The sequence below is a fragment of the Macaca fascicularis genome, chromosome 12 (genome assembly GCF_037993035.2).
Source record: "Macaca fascicularis isolate 582-1 chromosome 12, T2T-MFA8v1.1".
Classification (NCBI taxonomy): Eukaryota; Metazoa; Chordata; class Mammalia; order Primates; family Cercopithecidae; genus Macaca; species Macaca fascicularis.
Window position 1 is genome coordinate 10,003,820 of NC_088386.1, and position 13,193 is coordinate 10,017,012.

The window sequence follows — 13,193 nt, forward strand, 5'->3', positions numbered from 1 at the left end:
GCGGAAACTATCCCCAGCCCAGCCCCAGACCCCACTCCCCCCCGCCCCGGGGCCCCCCTGCCCCGCACCGCTCTGTCCACCCCCCCCCGTCTCCACCCCCACCCCTGTCCCCACCCCACCCCCGTCCCGCCCCACTCCCCACCCCCGCCTCGGCACAACTCACGCCCGGTGCCGCGCCTCCGCGCGACTCATGCCTCTCCCCGCCCCTCGCCAGGCCTCGTGCCCCGCCCTCGCACCACGGCACAATTTATGCCCCGTCCCGCGTCCCGCGCCCCGCGCCTCGTGCCCCACCCCCGCTTCTCCGTGCTACTCCTGCTCCAACCCCGCGCGCGACTCATGGCCCTCCCCACCCCTCGCCACGCCTCGCCTCCGCGCTTCGCCACGCCCCTGTCCTGCCTCTACTTCCGCCTCAGGGGAGCTGGGAGCCCGTCGTTTCCGGGAGCGCCGCGTGGAGTTAGTGTTGGCCGCTTTTGGCATGGCGGCTTTTTCTGGCCCAGCTGGGCCGATCCTGTCGCTTAACCCGCAGGAAGATGCCGAGTTTCAAAAGGAGGTGGCGCAGGTTCGCAAGCGCATAACCCAGGTGAGCAGGCACCCTGGTCCAGGCTGCGAGCGGGGGCGACGGACAGGGTCTAGGGGGTATCCGGGGTTGCGCGGTTCCCCGCCCGGACTCCCCTTGCCTTCGCGCACGCCTTCCAGAGTATCCTTAGCGGATTTGACCGAATCAGGGACCCACCTCTTAAGCTTGCAGGCCACGGTTTCTGAGACTAAAGGGTTTACGCTGGTGGGTAAATGATGGAGAGGTTTGGCCGCTGAGGCCTTGGAGCCTTCATGTGGAGGGTAAGGGGGAAGTATTGGGGTGACGGAAGCCGCGGAGGGAACCACCTGGAGGGAATAGGTTCCCATACCACAGGTTGTCTCCGGGTTAGACCTGTCACGCTTCCGCGTTCCCCCCGAAAACGGGGGCCCCAGACTTAACACATTCGGGAGGTTTGTATGCCGGGTTGGTGATCTGGGAGTTATTAAAATAGAGTAGTTGCCAGGTTCCGCTTGCTGACCAGGGCCCCTGACATCGCTTATACTTTCTGTGGTTTTTAGCATAAACTACACAGGAAAACTTAGAAGTTCTTGTTACAGAGGTAAGGGTATGATGGTTGAGACGCTGAAAGGCTAATCTGTATTGTGAGAGTTAGCAAGCGTCTCGAAAATTTTTCGATGAAATGCGAGTAAACAGTAATATGCATACAAAATTGAAGGCTATATTTATGTAGAGTTCTCTGGGCAGAAGATCCAAAATGGCTTGTTCGAAGATGTCCTTGCTTATCCGTTGATTGACATAGTTATTGAGCACTAACATTATACTGGGTGCTGGGATGCCAGGCTGGAAAGATAGTTGATTACTGCTTGGCCATGGCCTTTGTGGGGAGAGAGACACTCAACAGCCACTTCTTTAATTACTACTGTGGTAAGTGGAAATGCGGAGTAGGTTCTTGGGCCTAGGGCTAGGGGTTTTGTAAGTTTTGTTACAATGTGATTTTCTTATTTTAAAAAATATTTAATTTACCTGGTCTTTATGTCTTCAGCGGAAAAAACAAGAACGACTTACTTCTGGAGTAGTCTATGTGGGCCACCTACCTAACCTACTTAACGAAACCCAGATCTTTTCGTATTTCTCCCAGTTTGGCACTGTGACACGATTCAGACTGTCCAGAAGTAAAAGGGTAAGATTTTTAAAGTTGGATTTGACGTTTTGTTTTTCAAATGTGTGTGATTCTTGACATTAAAGAGCACGTTCACATACTCTTATCAGATTTCATTCCAAAAAGAAGAGTGGAGGTTTAGAATCTGAAACATAGAATCCCGGCACATAAACTTGGGTTGTAGCCATAGGCACCTATTTGATTTAGCATCTAGGGGATAGGGTGTGCATCCATCATCTGTTAGTTGTCCTAAAGATACAGATTATAGGTAGAATTGAGGTCCCTTTTGTACCCTTCCCAGTGTTCTTCACCTTCTCCTTTAATTAGGGAATTAAATTCACAAATTCCGTTTTCTTTTTTTTGAGACAGAAGCTTGCACTGGAGTGCAGTGGTGCGATCTCAGCTCACTGCGACCTCCGCCTCCCAGGTTCAAGCGATTCTCCTTGCCTCACCCTCCCAAGTAGCTGGGATTATAGGCACCTGCCACCACACCTGGCTACATTTTTTTTGTGTTTTTAGTAGAGACGGGGTTTCATTAGTTGGCCAGGCTGTTCTCGAACTCCTGACCTTGTGATCCTCCCACCTCAGCCACCCAGAGTGCTGGGATTACAGGCGTGAGCCATCGCTCCTGGCCACAAATTCAGTTTTCATTGCTATATATGTTTATAAGTTTTTACTGTATCTATATATATATGTGCTACAACACGTGTGTACATATATAAATGTACATATAGTATTATTTTAAAATTATTTCTATCATTCTTCAGCTGAATTTTTTTACTCAATAATCTGAGCTTTATCCGTGTAACTCTAGTGCCTTTGTTATCATCATTGCTTGTTACTTAGGTAACTAAAGTTTATCCACGCTCCTATTGAACATTAGGTTTTGTTTTGGGGTTTTTTTTTTTTTTGAGACAATCTCACTCTTGTCACCAGGCAGCTGTAGTGCAGTGGTACGATCTCAGCTCACTGCAACCTCTGCCTCCACATTCAAGTGATTCTCCTGCCTCATCCTCCTAAGTGGCTGAGATTACAGGTACTGGCCACTGCACCTGGCTAATTTTTATATTTTCAGTAGAAACCGTGTTTCACCATGTTTTGGCCAGGCTGGTCTCAAACTCCTGACCTCAGGTGATCCGCCCACCTCGGCCTCCGAAGGTGCTGGAATTACAAGTGTGAGCGAGCCACTGTGCCTAGCCTGAACATTAGGTTTTTTACTATTTTTAACTCTTTACATGAAGCTGCTAGGAACAATCTTTGTGCAGGTATAGACAGATTTTTCTAGAAGAGCATTTTGCAGACTGGCTCACAATAAGAAGTAAGTTTTTACCATCACAGAGAAGATGAGGGTTTTCAAAAAAAGTTTCATAGCACAAACCAGCACACATACACATACATGTAAGCATAACTGAAATAAAAGCCATATGAGACAATATTTAAACTTGTTTTGTGTGATTTGCTGATTTTCTATTTCATTCTATTCAGGGTTTTTTTGGTTGTTGTTTTGTTTTGTTTGAGACGGAGTCTCGCTCTGTCGCCCGGGCTGGAGTGCAGTAGCACAGTTCCTCAGCTGACTGTGACCTCTGCCTCCCAGGTTCAAGCGATTCTCCTGCCCTCCTCCAGACTAGCTGGGATTATAGGTGCCCGCCACCATGCCTGGCTAACTTTTTTTTTTTTTTTTTGAGACAGAGTCTCGCTCTGTCACCCAGGCTGGAGTGCAGTGGTGTGATCTCGGCTCACTGCAAGCTCTGCCTCTCGGGTTCACGCCATTCTCCTGCCTCAGCCTCCCGAGTAGTTGGGACCACAGGCGCCCACCACCACACCTGGCTAATTTTTTTTTTTTTTGGTACTTTTTTAGTAGAGAGGGGGTTTCACTGTGTTAGCCAGGATGGTCTCGATCTCCTGACCTCATGATCCTCCCGCCTTGGCCTCCCAAAGTGCTGGGGTTACAAGCGTGAGCCACCGTGCTGGCCTTCCCCCCCCCTCCCCGAAACGGAGTCTCACTCTGTTGCCCAGGCTGGAGTGCAGTGGCGCGATCTTGGCTCACTGCACCCTCAGCCTCTTGGGTTCAAGCGAATCTCCTGCCTCAGTCTCCTGAATAGCTGGGATTACAGGCGCACACCACCACCCCTGGCTAATTTTTGTATATTTAGTAGAGATGGGGTTTCACCATATTGGTCAGGATGGTTTCGAACTCCCGACCTCAGGTGATCCTCCTGCCTCAGCCTCCCAAAGTGCAGGGATTACAGATGTGAGCCACTGTGCCCGGCCTAATTTTTGTATTTTAGTAGAGATAGGGTTTCACCATTTTGGCCAGGCTGGTCTCTAACTCCTGACCTCAGATGATCCACCCACCTCGGCCTCACAAAGTGCTGGGATTATAGGCATGAGCCACCTCGCTTGGCCTAGTTTTTCTTTTTTGAGATGGAATCTTGCTCTGTCGCCCAGGCTGGAGTGCAGTAGCACAATCTCAGCTCACTACAACCTCTGCCTCTCAGGTTCAAGTGATTCTCCCAGCTCAGCCTCCCGAGTAGCTGGGATTACAGATGCATGTCACCATGCCCAGCTAATTTTTTGTATCTTTAGTAGAGATGGTGTTTCACTGTGTTGGCCAGGCTGGTCTCGAACCCCGGACCTCGAGATCCACCCGCCTCGGCCTCCCAAAGTGAATTTTTTGTGTTTTTAGGGGAGATGGGGTTTCACCATGTTGACCAGGCTGGTCTTGAACTCCTGACCTCAGGTGATCCACCCTCCTCAACCTCCCAAAGTGCTAGGATTACAGGCGTGAGTCGCCACGCCTGGCCTTCTCCTCCCTTTTGAGTGTTGAGATTATAAATGGATTTTGAGGGATTTAAATTTTTCCAAGAATCCCCCTGTTGAAGATAATTAAGCTGAGACTCAGTTGTGGAAGTGTCCAAGTTGCTCGTTACTGACACAACTGGTGCTAGAAATGAGCCTCTTGATTCCCACTGTTAAGCCATGTGGCTTTTAAGTTGAAGACTTTTTTTATACCATGGGGTGTTGTTACTGAATAAATTCCAGCCATAGGAACTGTGTATTTATCACATATAACCAAAATCCCAAGAATACCACAAAATCAGCTGTGCGTCCAGATTCTTGCATCTTTTCTTTTTCCCATAACAGTCCCCAGAATATGTGAATTGAAGTTAGAATTAAGTGTGTGGTAATATTTGATAAGGAGCTAATATACATTATTTAAAATAATGGCATTTTAGGAATTTGATGATGCATTCAAATTTGATTGTTCTACTTTTTGTGGCGACTTCTCTGTTGCAGACTGGAAATAGCAAAGGCTATGCATTTGTGGAGTTTGAGTCTGAGGATGTTGCCAAGATAGTTGCTGAAACAATGAACAACTACCTGTTTGGTGAAAGACTCCTGGAGTGTAAGTGCCCCTGTCTTACTGCAGGGTTGCCTGGTGCCTGCTGCTGGTGGGTGACTGGTGGGAAGGGCGGCGTGCCCAGCTGCTTGGACATGCCACTTCATCTCTGGGATGACTCTTACAGAATGGTGCAAGGACTTCAGTGTATGTTGCAGGCAGATTCTAATTGGAATTTTAAAATCTCCCAGCCTGAGAGCTGTTTTTACCCTCAATGGAACCGAACAAGTTACCTTGGGGACACACGGGAGGAGCAGCTAACCATCCTTATGGGCTGTGAAAGGCTTCTCTGAGGAAGCAGCATTGACATTGAAACCTGAAGACTAAACAGGAGCGAGCCAGGTGAAGGGGACAGGAGTCCCTTGGCTGAGGAGCAGTGAATGCCAAGCCAAAGGTGCCTAACCATTCGGCTGTGAGAGAATGTGAGGAAAAGTAGCAAGAGAGGAGGGAGCAGGAAGAAGCTTCAGGTCAGGTTACCGAGGGCCTTCTAAGTCAGCCAGTTCAGAATTTATCATGAGGGCAGTGGGGATAGCATCAAAGGTCAGGAATCGCATTGCAAAATCTGTCTAAATGGCAGTGGCTGCAGCGCTTCCACACGAGAGAAGCCAGAGGGAGTGGAGGAGCGATAGCACGAGGTGAGTAGTGCGTCTTGCAGAAAGCAGCCAGTGCAGGTTCGTCCTACAGAAAGGAGCTAGCACAGTTCCTACTCTGCAGAAAGGAGCCAGCGCAGCCCCTACCCTGCAGTCCATAGGATGCAGAGAGCATCCCTGTCCAGATCCTGCTGCCCTTGGGAGCCAAAGTGAAGTTTCTGGCCTCCCTGTGCACATGGTGGCATGTGGCCGTCTTGGGTACCCAAGTTCACAGCTGATGAGGCTGACCCGGTAGTGTCTCTATTCACTTCCCATTGCTGTGAGAGAAGCTGGGATTACAGGTGTGAGCCACTGGACCCAGCCACATCATTTTGTTATGTGAGGAATGGCACTGGGGAGATTCTAAAGTTAGCATTAAAATCTCTTTCCTACCATTTTGTTGAAACTTTTTATGTTTTTTTCTTTTTAAAAATAGGTCATTTTATGCCACCTGAAAAAGTACATAAAGAACTCTTTAAAGACTGGAATATTCCATTTAAGCAGCCATCACATCCATCAGTGAAACGGTATAATCGGAATCGGACACTAACACAAAAGCTACGGATGGAGGAGCGATTTAAAAAGAAAGAAAGATTACTTAGGAAGAAATTAGCCAAAAAAGGAATTGATTATGATTTTCCTTCCTTGGTAAATATTCGTGAAATCTTTTTTGTGGTTTGTTGTGGGGAGGGGAGGGGGCGACTTTGTACCTTGTAAAGGACCTAGCCTAGTGCTTATCACAATCTTGGCTCACTGCAACCTCCACATCCTGGGTTCAAGCAATTCTCCTGCCTCTAGCCTCCCAAGTAGCTGGGATTACAGGTGCACACCACCATGCCTGGCTAATTTTTGCATTTTGAGTAGAGACAGGGTTTCTCCATGTTGGTCAGGCTGGTCTCGAACTCCTGACCTCAGGTGATCCACCCACCTCAGCCTCCCAAAGGGTTGGGATTATAGGCGTGAGCCACTGTGCCCAGCCAGTTTTTTGACTAAACTTTTTTTTCTTTTTTTTTTTTTTGAGACAGAGTCTTGCTCTATTGCCCAGGCTGGAGTACAGTGGCACAATCTCAGCTCACTGCAACCTCCACCTCCCAGGTTCAATCGATTCTCCTGCATCACCCTCAGGAGTAGCTGAGATTACAGGTGCGCACCACCACACCTGGCTAATTTTTTGTATTTTTAGTAGAAATGGGATTTCACCATGTTGGTCAGTCAGATCTCGAACTCTTGACCTCAGGTGATCCGTCCACCTCGCCTCCAGAAGTGCTGGGATTACAGGTGTGAGCCACCATGCCTGGCCTGGCTAAACTTTTGAAACATTCCATTGTAAGTTCTTCCTAAAACATTGTGAGACCAGATTCTGTTATTTCCATTATACAGAAGAGGAAAGTTGTTTTTTGTTGTTGTTTGAGACAGAGTCTCTGTTGCCCAGGCTGGAGTGCAGTGGCACAATCTCGGCTCACTGCAAACTCCTCCCAGGTTCAAGTGATTCACCTGTCTCAGCCTCCCAAGTGGCTGGGATTACAGGCGCCCACCCCCACGCCCAGCTACTTTTTGCATTTTTAGTAGAGACGGGATTTCACCACGTTGGCCAGGCTGGTCTCGAACTCCCGACCTCGGGTGATCCACCCGCCTTGGCCTCCTAAAGTGCTAGGATTATAGGAGTGAGCCACCATGCCTGGCTAGAAGAGGAAGCTTCTTTTAAGGAGATAATCTGATTTGTTTACCTTACATAATCTGTTTTTTAAGTTACTGAAGTAAACCCACTATTTAACTGAAAACTGTAATACTCTTAGATTGCCATTTATTAGCCAACTGAGGTAGTGTGTGCCTGTAGTGCTTGCTACTCAGGAGGCTGAGGCAAGAGGATCTCCTGAGCCTAGGATTTAAAGTTTGCAGTGAGCTGTGATTGTATCATTGCACTCCAGCCTCAGCAATAGAGCAAGACCATATCTCTAAAAAAAGAAAAAGATTGTCATTCAGAGGTGACACTGCCAGAATTAAGTCTTTGGTTTACTGTATGCTATAAGTAAATACCAAAACACTGAACCTTTCGTCCATCTGTCACAGTAAGGAGAGCTGTGTCTTTTATTATAGATCGAGAATGAAGCTCATTATGGTATGGCTAGTATAGGTAAGGGTCTTATTCTTTTCTTTTTTTTTTTTTGAGACAGTCTCCGTCTGTTGCCCAGGCTGGAGTGCAGTGGCGCTATCTTGGCTCACTGCAACCTCTGCCTCCCGGTTTCAAGTGATTCTCCTGCCTCAGCCCCCTGAGTAGCTGGGACTATAGGCACACACCACCACACCCAGCTAATTTTTTGTATTTTTTTAGTAAAGATGGAGTTTCACCATGTTAGCCACGCTGGTCTCAAACTCCTGACCTCATGATCCACCCACCTCAGCCTCCCAAAATGCTGGGATTATAGGTGTGAGCCACTGGGCCAGCCAATCTACTAGGTTTTTAACCTTATCCAGAAACTAGGTGACTGTGTTATTCTCCTTTGGCTCAATTCTCGGTGGTTAACTTTTTGCCCAAATTCCAAATATTGTCTTTAATAGTATTAGAACATTTCGCCAAGGCCTTAGGCCCTGGTACTCTTGTGAACCATTTGGGAACTGAGACAGTGAAACTTGGTAAGAGGCATGCAAGCACTGCTTTTCCTGTACCCTGTTTGTGACTTAGTGGAGATGGGGGTGGCCTGGCTTTGCACGTTCTTCTTGCTTCCGCCCTCCTGAATTCAGGATTCTGTGAATCAGTGAGCTCCAGGTGTTGGCCTTCCCTTCAACCTCTGCAGCTCTGTCAGTTCCTCTACTGGGTATTTCCTAGTTTTGCCCTTTACTTGAGATAATTCACTATATTTATGAGTTTTGATTTTTAAATTGAAATGTTCTGTCATTTAGCGAGGATTTACTGATAATATATATGAGGATCTAATGCTAAGTTTAGAAAGAAAAGATACGAGATTGTCAATTTATAACTTCTTTATTAAAGATTTTGCAGAAAACGGAAGGTGTTTCAAAAACTAATCGTCAGACGTCCACGAAAGGCCAGGTAAAATGTTTTTTATCATTTTACATGCAAGATATTAGAGAAAGATAAGTAGGAAAACATTGAAGACTACCATAGCTGATCCATATTCAAATTGATGACCTTTAAAATTTTATTTTAAGGTTTTACGTAAGAAGAAGAAAAAAGTTTTAGGTACTCCCAACGTTCCTGAGAAGACTGTGGATAGCCAGGTAAAATGGTTTTCAATATTCTGGGCACCAGATATTATAGAAATAATTTGAAGGAGGAAAAGTAGTTTCTGCTACTCTCATTTTAAGATTTCAAATTAAATATTGTGACATTTGGTAGATCTTTATTGTTGATTTAGCAATTTTCTGCCTAAAACCTTGTAATGGAACATGCTATTTTTGTTGTGAATTTCTGTACTAAGTTGATAAGCATCTGAGTTCTTTATTCTTTGCAATAGTATCACCAAAAGACGGAAACAGACCTAAAATAATGGGGCACAACTTGTAAAAATAGAGACGAGGTGATATTTTTAGGTTAAGTCATAATCTTGGTCTACATTTCTGTATTACAATCTTTACTTGTTGAATCCAGGGCCCCACACCAGTTTGTACACCAACATTTTTGGAGAGGAGAAAATCTGAAGTGGCTGAACTGAATGATGATGATAAAGATAATGAAATAGTTTTCAAACAGCCCATATCCTGTGTAAAAGAAGAAATACAAGAGACTCAAACACCTACACATTCACGGAAAAAAAGACGAAGAAAAAGCAATCAGTGATTTTCAATGTATTATATTTCTTCTGAAAAATACAATATTTTTATGAGAGTGGACTTTGTATTTTACTAGGTGCAATGAATTGCAACCTTTGACAAGATTTTCAGAGGAAAAATACACTGTTTGGTCAAGTTAAAAAAAAGCAATCTGTAATTTTGGATTGCCTGCCCTTGTCTGAAATACAGAGGTGCATACCAGCTTGCATTGGGTTGGCTGACACTGCCTCTTTGTCCTGGCCTCTAATTTTCTTTTGATGTTTCATAGCTATCCTTAGTTTACTCTGCTTGGATAGAAAGTTGACCACTAACTGCAGGTTTAAGTACTAAACTGCAGCCTTTTCTGTCACTGGCATTTAAAGACCACCAATCTTGTTTGTCCACCTACATGGTTTGTCAGGGACATTTAACTCATGGGGATGCTTTAGATTTCAACATGAAATGGTTAAAGCTGGAAGTTTAATTATATGTAGAGTGAGAAGGCAGTTCCAGTGTTAACACAGATTTGTTTTTGTGTTCACATTTTAATCGAGATTCAAAAATGACTCATTTTTACCGATAATGTTAACGTTAGTTTTGGTTGTGCTAGCATGGATTAATAACCACCATTTTATACCAGTGTCATCAGTGAGGAATTGTATTTCAAGATTCAAACAATAACCAGCAATTAAACTTTTTTTCTACGATTTATTTGTTTGCGAGTAGGACTTGGGAGTCATTGTGGGGATAAAAAAAGTAAATTTTCCCCTTCATTAGCGAATTCAGATTCATTAAAAACATTGCTTTCAGATGTCATAGCTCATGCCTATTATCCCATCTCTTTGGGAGGCTGAGACAGGAGGATCATTTAAGGCCAGGAGTTGGAGACCAGCCTGGGCAACATGATGAGAGCCCCTCTCTACAAAAAATTTTTAAAATGAGGCTGGGCATGGTGACTCACACCTGTAATCCCAGTACTTTGGGAGGCCGAGGCAGGTGGATCATAAGGTCAAGAGATTAAGAGCATCCTGGCCAGTATGGTGAAACCCCGTCTCTACTAAAAACACAAACATTAGGTGGGTGTGGTGGCACATACCTGTAGTCCCAGCTACCTGGGAGACTGAGGCAGGAGATCACTTGAACCCAGGAGGCGGAGGTTGCAGTGAGCCAAGATTGCGCCACTACACTCCAGCCTGGTGACAGAGCAAGACTGTCTTAAAAAAAAAAAAAACAAAAATGAGCTGGGCATGGCAACGCATTCCTGTAGTCCCACCTACTTAGGAGACTGAGGTGGAAGGATCACTGAGCTCAGGAGTTTGAGGCTACAATGACCTATGGTTGCACCATTGCACTCCAGCCAGAGTGACAGAGCAAGACCCTGTCTCTTGAAAAAAAAAAAAAAGGCTGGGCACGGTGGCTCACGCCTGTAATCCCAGCACTTTGCGGGGCTGAGGTGGGCAGATCGGCTGAGGTCAGGAGTTCAAGACCAGCCTCACCAACGTGGAGAAACCCCATCTCTTCTAAAAATACAAAATTAGCCAGCCATGGTGGCGCATGCCTGTAATCCCAGCTACTCAGGAGACTGAGGCAGGAGAATTGCTTGAACCCAGGAGGCGGAAGTTACAGTGAGTCAAGATCGCGCCATTGCACTCCAGGCTGGGCAACAAGAGTGAAACTCCATCCCAAAAAACAGACACCAGTTAGGATGGCAATCATTAAAAAGTCAGGAAACAACAGGTGCTGGAGAGGATGTGGAGAAAGAGGAACACTTTTACACTGTTGGTGGAACTGTAAACTAGTTCAACTATTGTGGAAAACAGTGTGGCAATTCCTCAAGGATCTAGAACTAGAAATACCCTTTGACCCAGCAATCCCATTACCGGGTATATACCCAAAGAATTTATAAATCATGCTGCTATGAAGACACATGCACATGTATGTTTATTGCAGGACTATTGACAATAGCAAAGACTTGGAACCAACCCAAATGTCCAATGACAGACTGGATGAAGACAATGTGGCATCTGCCAGGCGCTGTGGCTCACCTGTAATCCCAACACTTTGGGAGGCCGAGGCAGGTGGATCACCTGAGGTCGGGAGTTCAAGACCAGCCTGACCAACATGGAGAAACCCTGTCTCTACTAAAAATACAAAATTAGCTGGGGTGGTGGTGCATGCCTGTAATCCCAGCTACTCGGGAGGCTGAGGCAGGAGAATCACTTGAACTCAGGAGGCAGAGGTTGCGGTAAGCCAAGATCCCGCCATTGCACTCCAGCCTGGGCAACAGGGGTGAAACTTCATCTCAAAAAAAAAGAAAATGTGGCACATACACACCATGGAATACTATGCAGCCATTAAAAAGGATGAGTTCATGTCCTTTGTAGGGACATGGATGAAGCTGGAAACCATCATTCTGAGCAAACTATCACAAGGACAGAAAACCAAACACCACGTGTTCTCACTCATAGGTGGGAATTGAACAATGAGAACATGTGGACACAGGATGGGGAACATCACACACCGGGGCTTGTTGTGAGATGGGGGGAATGGGGAGGGATAGCATTAGGAGATGCACCTAATGTAAATGACGAGTTAATGGGTGCAGCACAGCAACGTGGCACATGCATACATAAGTAACCTGCACATTGTGCACAAGTACCCTAGAACTTAAAAGTATAATAAAAAAATTCATTATCACTCTAAAAAAAATTTTTTTTTTAATTCATTGCCGCTAAGCATTCTTTCATCTATAATTTTGTAAGTCTTTCATATGATATTGGGCTAGGTATTCTGATGCAAAATAGAGTTGGTTTTAAATACATGCAAAGAGCAGATTAGATCTCTAGAACTGTTCCTGGCACATAGAAGATTTAGTATGTATTTGTTAAATAATGCCCTATTTGAACCATCTCTCAAACTTTGGATCTGGACATCCATCTGGTTTCCCCTGGGAAAGCATCAGATAAAGTTCTCCATGTGAAGACAAAAGTCTGTTGTGTTTGATCTTAAGGGGCATGTGCATTCAAACACATACATGTACATGGCAAGATGAACTGAGTATTTCTCCCTGAACAACCACCTGCCACCCCCCTTATTTGTTTGTTTAGAGATGGAGTCTCACTCAGTGGTACCCAGGCTAGACTGCAGTAGCACGATCTGCTCACTGCAACCTCCACCTCCCTGGTTCAAATGATTCTTCTGCCTCAGTCTCCCGAGTACCTGGGATTACAGGCATGCATCACCATGCCCAGCTGATTTTTGTATTATCAGAGACAGGATTTCACCATGTTGGCCAGGCCTGTCTTGAACTCCTGACCTCAAGTGATCCACCCGCCTCGGCCTCCCAAAGTGCTGGGATTACAGGCATGAGCCACCACACCTGGCCAGCTATAGACATTTCTTGTAAAAAAACTGTTTTTTTTTTTAATGGAAAAGTGTATATCAAAATTAATTCAGTTATCAAACTAGGTTTTTCCCTGTTTCTTTTGTGTTTTTTTAGTTGAAGTAGGTCTCGCTGTGTTGTCCACAGTGTTCTTGAATTCTGGGGGTCAAACGATCCTCTTGCCTCAGCCTCCTAAAGTGCTGGGATTCCTAGCATGAGCCACCAGGCCAGCCATTTTTCCCTTTCTTAGTTTTTAAAAATTAATGAGGTTTGTTTTGCTATTATATATAATCAGACAAAAAGCTATACAGGAA

General features: G+C 45.5%; 1 protein-coding gene across 3 annotated transcripts; it reads left to right on the plus strand.

The window, feature by feature from the left end:
• Positions 1-457: 457 nt before the first annotated feature.
• On the plus strand, positions 458-11,815 carry NIFK (nucleolar protein interacting with the FHA domain of MKI67). Of its 3 annotated transcripts, none has more exons than XR_012421049.1 (8): positions 458-580; positions 1,581-1,718; positions 4,995-5,103; positions 5,289-5,491; positions 6,163-6,374; positions 8,719-8,778; positions 8,898-8,966; positions 9,337-10,204. XR_012421049.1 is itself a non-coding variant. In XM_074008816.1 (8 exons), exons 5-8 carry the CDS (start codon positions 6,171-6,173, stop codon positions 9,523-9,525), a joined length of 522 nt encoding a protein of 173 aa, XP_073864917.1. In that variant the 5' UTR covers positions 458-580; positions 1,581-1,718; positions 4,995-5,103; positions 5,289-5,491; positions 6,163-6,170; the 3' UTR covers positions 9,526-11,815. The 3 variants fall into 3 exon arrangements, 2 of the variants coding, with proteins under 2 accessions (XP_073864917.1, XP_005572951.3); XM_074008816.1 differs by having other exon boundaries at positions 9,337-11,815; XM_005572894.5 differs by lacking the exon at positions 5,289-5,491 and having other exon boundaries at positions 9,337-11,815.
• The last annotated feature ends 1,378 nt before the right edge of the window (positions 11,816-13,193 follow it).

Excerpts from the sequence above, each read along its gene's own strand:
- NIFK (XM_005572894.5), top strand. The coding sequence starts at position 476 with ATGGCGGCTTTTTCTGGCCCAGCTGGGCCGATCCTGTCGCTTAACCCG. Across the intron at positions 6,375-8,718 it reads ATTATGATTTTCCTTCCTTG|ATTTTGCAGAAAACGGAAGG; the intron begins GTAAATATTCGT and ends TCTTTATTAAAG. Across the intron at positions 8,779-8,897 it reads AGACGTCCACGAAAGGCCAG|GTTTTACGTAAGAAGAAGAA; the intron begins GTAAAATGTTTT and ends TTTTATTTTAAG.